This window comes from Limulus polyphemus, unplaced genomic scaffold, assembly GCF_000517525.1.
Source record: "Limulus polyphemus unplaced genomic scaffold, Limulus_polyphemus-2.1.2 Scaffold1585, whole genome shotgun sequence".
In the NCBI taxonomy this organism is placed as follows: domain Eukaryota; kingdom Metazoa; phylum Arthropoda; class Merostomata; order Xiphosura; family Limulidae; genus Limulus; species Limulus polyphemus.
In genome coordinates this window covers 40,539-49,653 of record NW_013667195.1, presented here as the reverse complement: position 1 = coordinate 49,653, position 9,115 = coordinate 40,539, and the positions used below count along the sequence as shown (strand labels likewise).

Here is a 9,115-nt window from a genome sequence, read left to right as displayed (position 1 = left end):
CTACTAAGTTAAGACTACTACGCTACAACCACCAACCTATATATTACTATACTATATATATATATATATATATATATATATATATATATATATGTATACTGCTAAAAAGTAGTTTCTGACATTTGGCAAGCCACATCCAGGAATTATACAGTGGTAAACTGCATGTAACACAAAATATGTACGACAGCAGAAATAAGTAGTCCTATATATATATATACACACACAAAAACTGTAGTAGTAGTAGTGCAAATTGTTTGGAGATTACAATCACATTATATAGCCATGTCAAATTTTGATAAATGGATGGAAAGAGAAGAGTAAACCTCCTGGGTTTAAAGACAGTGAATTATGAGAATTTGTTAAACAACAAGAAGAACTAGAGAGAGAAGAGTGGCAACAAAAGAGAGAAGAAGAAAGACTGCTAGGAGAAAAGGAGAGAGAGGAAAATGAGAGAAAGGAAAAACTGGAACTAGCGAGAGAGAGCGAATAATAGCACAAACTCAGAAACAAGAAAAGAAAAAAAAAGAGAAGAGAGAGTAGAATAAATAAATATATATAAATAAATAAATATATATAAATAAATAAATATATATAAATAAATAAATATATATAAATAAATAAATATTTATAAATATTTAATTTATAAATTAAAATTGCAAAGCTCAACCAACCGAAAGAAGAAGGACCCAAGAATAACAATGGACTCAGGGCCAATTGACCCAAGCTGCCCAAATTCGATGAATATAAAGATGACATGGATGCTTTTCTGTAGAGATATGAAAAATTTGCCCAAAGTGAGAACTGGGACAAAGGCGACTAAACAGTCTGCCTCAGCCCACTTCTCACTGGAAAAGGCCCACAAGTATATGCAGGTATGACATCAGAAGATGCCATGGACTATGACAAATTAAAAGTGGCTTTACTGAAACAATATGAACTTACTGAAGAAGGTGTTCATCTGAAGTTCAGAGGAGTCAAACCTGAAACTGGATAAACTGTATTTTAGTTTGTAGTATGTCTACAGCAATACCTCATGAGATAGACTGACATGGCCAAATGTGACAACAGTTTTGAGGGACTGGCAAATCTATTTGTACATGAACAGTTCATGATCACGTGTTTAACTGACATTTCACTGTTTAAAAATGGAGAGAGCACCAAAAGATGTGGAGGAGATGATCAAGCTGGCAAAACAGTATGTGGAAGCCTATGGAGGGGTATAACTGGCAAGTCCAGAAGTATATAGTTAAATTCGAAACCAGTGATAGCTGACCAGACATCAATTTGCTAGACAAAAGGGACAAGAGATGCTATGTTTGTTATAAACTGGGACATATTGCAAAGGAGTGCAAGTCCATTACCAACAAGCAACAGTAGAAATCTCAATGTTAAGGTAGTGCTGGTAAGAAACAAGAAAAGAGTGACTGGCATCATTGATGCTACTGCCAGAAGAAACAGAATCAAGAAAACGTGTCAGATTCACCACAAGATGGAAGTGCAAATTCCATAATTGATCAGTCCATGACTAATGGTCAACTCAAGTTACCAAATGGATCAACAGTTCCTATAGTGCTTGGAGTATGTGACAAACATCAAGAGGTGATACCAAATCACAACATTCCAGTAAGTGTAGGATATGTTGGGGACAAGAAAATGAAGATTCTACGAGCCTTGTGTGCAGTAGTGCAGCAGTGAAAACCAGTCTAGTATCTGATGACTGGATGAAGGGCAAAATACATCTGTGTGATGGGATAGGGAGGAATTTTCCCATAATAAAACTATAGGTAAATACTTCATATTATATAGGAGACCTTGAGGCCATGTGTATAAAGGCACCAATATACGACTTGGTGATTGGAAACATACCAGATAGTAGAAATTTGGAGGAACTAGACAGAAAGAAGATTGATGAAGCATCTGCAGTTACCACCAGAGCTCAAGAAAAGGAGAGCAAACAAGACATCAAGCCCCTGCAAGTGTCAAAGGCAACATCCCAAAGGTGGGTATGCAGGAACTGAAGGAAGCACACAAGAAAAAACCTTCACTACAGAAACTTTGGGACAATGCTCGGAATAAAGTCAAGCACAAAACAAAGGAGAAAGAAACTTACAGAACAGAGGACTGGAAGGGAGTGCTATACCAGATTTATAAAGGCAGTTATACTGGGGAAGTTAAACAGATCATAGTACCAACAGAATACCAGACTCAAGTGATGAAGTTGGCTCATGAATCAATTGTGGGAGGACACCTAGGAACAAAAAAAGATGACAGACAGAATCACCAGTAACTTTCATTGGCTGGGAGTCATTGGAGATGTGAGTAGATTCTGCAGATCATGACATCTGCCAATGGAAAATACTTGGAGAGAAGGTAGCCAAGATGCTATTAGGAGAGATGCCTTTCATAGAAGCGCTGTTCAGCAGAGAAGCTGTAGACTTGATTGGACCACTAGCAGCTGTTTCTGATAGGGGCAACCAGTATGTGCTGTCAGTAGTTAAATATGCAATACCTTATACAGAAGCAGTAGCACTGGCAAAGATAAAGACAGAGAGAGTAGCAGAAGCTCTCCTGGAGATATTTTGCAGAGTAGGCTTTCTGAGAGAAATCCTGAGTGACAGAGGGACCCAGTTTACTTCAGAACTGATGCAGGAAGTGTGTAGACTAATCAGTACTTGGCAGCTCTTTACCACCCTGTACAATCCTAGATGTAATGGACTTTGTGAGAGTCAGTGGAGTTCATCTACAATTCTAGATGTAATGGACTTTGTGAGAGAGTCAATGGAGTCCCCGTACAATCCCAGATGTAATGGACTTTATGAGAGAGTCAGTGGAGTCTTAAAGAGCATGCTAAAGAAGATGTGCCAAGAGAGCCCTATCATATGCATTATGCAATGAGAGATCTGATAAAGCAGGAAGTTGAGAAATTGTTGGAAGTGGGAATTATCGATCCTTCAGATTCAGCTTACTGTTCACCAGCTGTAATTGTGAAGAAGAGGGATGGATTAAATCGCTTCTGCATAGACTTCCAGGAGCTGAATCTCGTATCGAAGCTCGACTCCGAACCTATTGGCAACCCAGAGGCTATTATGGCAAAACTAGATAATGCCAGGTTCTTTTTGAAGATTGACCTCAGTAAAGGTTATTGGCAGATCTCGATGGAGACAGGATCTAAAGAGAAGACTGCATTTGTGACACCAAATAGATGTTACCAATTTAACCATGATGATGAGGATGTTGTGCAACACCACCAACATCGAGCACAATGTGGATGACATTCTGGCACACACTGCAAGATGGGAAGACCACCTGAAAAACTTAGAAAGCTGTTCTGGCAAGTGAGGGCAGCAGATCTCACTATCAGACCATCCAAGTGTTAATTTGGATATTCTGTGCTGGAGTTTGTTGAACAAAAGGTTGGGGATCGATAGATAGCCATGAAAAAGGAGAAAGTAATCTGCATACAAGATACACTAGCTCCAATGACTAAGCTGGAAGTCAGATACTTCCTGGTGTTAGCAGTATACTAGAGGAAATTCATCCCAAACTATGCTGAAGCTACTGCACCATTGGCTGATCTGACCAAGAAATGCTTGACAAACATGGTGAAGTGAGAACAACCACACTAGGTGGCATTCCAGACATTAAAGAACATGTTTGGAAGTTCACCAACAAATCATTCATTGTTAAGGCTGATGCTTCAGACATTGGAATTGGGGCAGTACTCTTACAAAAACATTAAGACGGACTGATTACAGTGATATATAGCTATTAAGTAGTGAGGAGAAGTACTCTGATTGAACAAGAGTTTGTGGCCATCATATTTGCTATTCAGAAGTTCCACAACTATCTGTATGGGAAGGAGTTCATCATCCAGACAGACCACCAACCACTTGCATACATTTAGAGGTGCAAAGTCGACAGTGTGAGGATCATGAGGTGGTTGTTGTACCTTCATAACTACAGGTTCTGCATTGAAGCCATCAAGGGGACTGCAAATGTTAATGCAGAGTGTAGGAGTAGATTTTGTTGGTGAGATGAAAACAGTCTTTGTATATAGTGAAATAAAAGTATTGTAAATATTTATCTTGGAGAGGGCTTGTTGTCAAATATAAAAGACTGTTTAGTGTTGGTAGTATTATTAATTAATTTATTTTGTATTTGTAATTCATTGATGTTGAGGCTATTGAATGCTGTGCTTGCAATCCATTCATGTCAAGGCTATGGAGATTCCTAGAAGGCCTTAGTGATAGACATGTATATATAGTTGTGAGTAGACAAGCAGAAAGAGGGTAAAAGTAAAGTCATGTGAAAGAGAAGTTCAGTCAGAGAAAAGTTTGGAAATGTAAAGTTAACCGTCGTGGGAGTTAATAGCCTAGCAGTTTATGTGTTAAGAGTTAGATTAACAGTTTGAAAGAGATAAGGAGAATTACTTATCTCATCAATAGGTGTTCTAAATCCAGAATTTACTTCATTTGTTGGGGAGGTTGACACAGAATAGAAACCTAAGAAATTCATGTAAGGTAAAAAAAAAAAAATGAAATAAATCGGAACACAAGAAATATTATAACACAAACACTTTCAGCAGGTATATCATCTTAAACACTCGTATTATTGGTTGTTGTTTTTTTTTTTGTGAGAAACACAAATACAGGCATTAAATAAGTACTAGTAGAAAATTTAGTGTACTTGAAGTATCAAGTTCTTGGTTAAAAATCTCATAAATCAGTAAAACATGTAAAGTGAAGAGAACTATTCTGTATGGAATTCTTCTGGTGGTTTTTTTTTTCTAAATAAAGCTGAGATTTTCTGATTATTTACCATAACTTTGTTTTTAGAGTAATGTTGTAGAACTTAAAAGAATTGGAAAATTCAACTTTATAGTTATTTTTGTTATTATTGTTCCTGTAAACTTCAAATGAATATTGATGTGAATTATATGGGGAAATCATTGCTCTAAAGACAAACAGATGTGTAGTTTATTTAAGAATTGACTGTTTAAAATTTAATTTATTCTAGTTTTTTATACTTTTTAATATAATTTTGAAGTCATCAGTATGATTACTTCTAAAACAATTTGTTAAATCCATTGGTTTATTATTTTACAATTAAATTGTAGGTATTACTTACTTGTTTTTTAATTATTTTTTTTTAAGTAGCTTAAATTACTAAGTTTGACTCCTAGCAAATTTGGCTTGTAAGATAATAAATATGCAAAGTAAATGTTTGCCTTGTAATTCATAATAGTAGCTTAAATAAATTGTTTTCACAAACACTATAGTATTATATTTGTTTTATTCAGTGCATAATTGTTGTTGTTGTTTTTTGAAGCCAAGACTTCGCTGTTTGCTTTATGTTTTGGAACAACAAACAAAACCAAATAAAGATTTTGTAATGAGAATCTTGCCTGAGGTAAGATATGTTTTTGTTTTTATCCTTTTACGTGATTGTAGTTTTATTTCCTATTGTCTTTGTAGTTTAGTAAATATCTATCTAGTTATTCAATCCTTAGATTTTTTGAAGAAATTAATGTGTGTGTGTATATATATATATATATTAATACATTTCAGCCAGTTTATATGTTTAAGAGCTTAGAAACATACCTATTTCTTCATTGTTGTAGCTAGTCTGTACCCCATTGTAATTCAGGTAATCTGTTTACAGTGTTTAAACAGTGCAAAGGTTGTGTTACTGTAATAGATCTTGGTATACCTTTTGTTTATAAACACATCCTTGCACTTATTGGTTATCTAACTTTGCAACTTTATTTAGCACTTGTGTTTTGTTCAACTTACAGTGTAATAGTTGAGATCGGCAGTTTTGAGCTGTATCAGCTCCCATCAGTCCAATTAGATCAATGATATGTTTTTAGATGTTTTGCCTCATTTTTATGGGGGGGGGGGGAATTTGTTGGGGGCAGCATATGTATCAATGTCAAAATGCTAATGGTCTGCACTCGAAATGAGTTTACAATATTTTCATATTAACTGAGCATTTTTGAAAGGTCCACCTTTCGAAAGCACTCAGGTTATAGGTTTTTTATCATTTTGTATCAAGACTTATTGAACCTATGTGTTTTTCTGACATTCATATTAACTGATAGGAGTAAAATTTATATTTCTACTTCACTGGATTTCCCAAATGTAAAAACAGATGTTTGCATAATGTTATTAGACTTGTGTTTTAATTTTTTGATACATTTTATTTCTGAAAAATAAAATTGAATATTTTTAAAGCTTGGGCAGACAAAATCCTTGGGATTATTTTAAACACACTTACTGCTGAAGTTGAACTTTTGTTTCTGGTACAGGTCAGGCAATAACTGTGCTTATTTCAGTCATGACTGCTATAGTATAGTTTTTGTTTCTGGTATCAGTCAGGCAATAACTATGCTTATTTCAGTCATGACTGCTATAGTATAGTTTTTGTTTCTGGTATCAGTCAGGCAATAACTATGCTTATTTCAGTCATGACTGCTATAGTATAGTTTTTGTTTCTGGTATCAGTCAGGCAATAACTGTGCTTATTTCAGTCATGACTGCTATAGTATAGTTTTTGTTTCTGGTATTAGTCAGGCAATAACTGTGCTTATTTTAGTCATGACTGCTATAGTATAGTTTTTGTTTCTGTTACAGTTCAGACAATAGCTGTGCTTATTTCAGTCATGACTGGTGGAGTTGGTTTTTCTTTCTGGTACAGGTTAGTTAATAGCTGTGCTTATTGTAGTCATGATTGGTGGAGTGCAGTTTTTGTTTATGGTAAAGGTCAGACAATAGTTGTGCTTATTCCAGTCACTACTGTTGGAGTTGGGTTTTCTTTCTGATATAGGTTGGACAGTAGTTGTGCTTATTCCATTCATGACTGCTGGAGTTGGTTTGTCTTTCTGGTACAAGTTGGGTAATAGCTGTGCTTATTCCAGTCATGACTGCTGTAGTTGAGCTTCAGTTTTTGATACAGGTTAGAAAATATCTATACTTGTATAGATGTTCTCATGAATGTTAAATGTTTTGGATAACAGTATTACTTACTGTTACCTCAATGAAAATAAAATAACTTAGAAAATGCTTTGTTACAGTCACTTCACAATTGTGAAATACTTCTGGATTATTCTTATAAGATGATTAAGGTACTTTCTTCTGCTCCACATTGTAGGCTATTCTCTGTGTCAAGACAAATGCAGAAAAAGCAAGAACAGCAGCCTATAACTTGATAGTGGAAATTGGCAAGGCATTTCTTCGATGGGATAGAGAAAAACCAAAAGGTTTAACTTTCTTATTTCTCAATTAGAATGTTTTTTTCATTTCTTTGGAAGTTGTATAGTTAATCATAGATGAACTGCACACCACTCATAGAGATAGTGAGAGTGGTGCATGTATTAAATTTCAAGTGATAATAAGAAGAATGTAAGTTGAGAAGCTATTTTCTACTTTTCACTACTATAGTGTACAAGATTAGATTTTATGCAGGTCTGAGTAAACTTTAAGATTATTTTAATTGTGTTAATATAGATTCTTTTGTTAAGAGATATTTAATATTGTATAGTAATATATGTAAAAATTTTCTGTTTTCTCTGTTGATTGTCATTAGTCTTAGCATATAGTCTCAGTTATCAAGCAGAATTTTTCTGTTTGTTGTGACATTGAACAAAGTGGCTTTTCCAACATATCTTCAACATTGTTTTAAAGTAATTGTTGAAGAAGTCTGAATTTAAAAATTATTTCTTAATCTGCTCAATCATTATGGTTCTCACTTAAACCAAAATCATTATTAGTAGGGAACTTAAGAAAATGTGTGCTTCACAATAGTCTTTGAAAAAATGAAGCTAAGGAATGCACATTGATGAATGTGTTTAACCCCTTTTTAATTATCTATTTTTCATAGATGTAGGTGAACCATTGAGCTTTTTCATGAGATGATATATGAAGTATGTAGGTTCTAGCACTTTCAATACTTGATTAGGTGTTAATCTAAATTATGATAATGCTTAATGGTAATATTTGATATTAAATTAAAAGAAATATCATGAAAGGTTTTAGGGTCATTTTAGCTTTGTGTGAAAACATTCAAGTAATTTTATTCAGTGTTTGTGACATTTTCTCTATTTCAGAAACTCTCAGTGAATATATGCAGCTGCTTTTGGGAGGATTAGTTGGAACACCCCATATGATTAGTGCCTCTATCTTGTCTATCAGCAAAGTTCTCTATGAGTTCAAAGGTAGCTAAAAATGTACTGAAAGTGTTTAGTAAAAATGTAGCTTTTAAGCAATTTGTGTGAAGGTGCACATAAATATCTGTTATAAAAATGTAAAGACAATAGGAGAACTGGCTAAATATAAACTATGCTTAAGATACTTTCATAAGTAAAATTGAAGTGAAAATGATCACACATTAATATATATGTAGTATAATGAGCATGTTTTATAAGAATTGTAGTGTTATTAAAGTAGCATGTGTAATAGCTTTTTTCCCCCTTGCATAGATTTTTCTTCAAGTGCTAAAGACTGCTTCAGTCCTAGGATTTTGATTGTATATGGTTTTCCACTCATTTCCTTATGCAAATATGCTATGCTTATACTTAAGCTGGCCACTCTTGAAGAAGTTGTACAAAGTAAATGTTGAGCAAAAAAAAAAAAAATTTTTTTTTACTCGAGTTTATGATTATTCTCTTTACTATGAAATGTGTCATAAGATATTCCATTTAGCACATAGTAATATAATTCAATAAATCATTAAAAGGATATTTGTGAGCTCTTCCAAAAATAATAAAATCATAAGTATTTAAGAGCACACTTTTTTCTGTACATAAACATTGTATTAACTCTCCGAACACGGGGTCGGTCAATTTGCTGAGTCACGTGACCTTTTGCACTCGTTTAAAGTTGATATAAATTTAATACAACTCTATATATTGGGTATATCTTCATGAAATTTGGCAGTCTTTCAGTTAATATTACAAGTCTTTCACATACAAAAAGTCATATTTCTTAATGAAGTATTTTTAATAAAATAAAACAAAGATTTGTGTTTTGTCCATGAATATGTTGAGTATTTGTTTTGAATAGTCCGTGTGCAAAGTAATTTTCATGTTAAAATTAAAAATACTTCTCGTCATCTCAAA

The 9,115-nt window shown here is 33.9% G+C and overlaps 1 protein-coding gene across 2 annotated transcripts in view; it reads left to right on the top strand.

The window, feature by feature from the left end:
• LOC106464195 (RRP12-like protein) overlaps nt 1-9,115 on the top strand; it is a 150,038-nt gene that overhangs the window by 113,778 nt on the left and 27,145 nt on the right. For both annotated transcript variants that reach the window (XM_013924320.2, XM_022391898.1), the window contains exons 23-25: nt 5,329-5,409; nt 7,150-7,258; nt 8,105-8,212. In XM_013924320.2, coding sequence (XP_013779774.1) covers nt 5,329-5,409; nt 7,150-7,258; nt 8,105-8,212 — 298 coding nt within the window. The remainder of the gene's footprint in view (nt 1-5,328; nt 5,410-7,149; nt 7,259-8,104; nt 8,213-9,115) is intronic.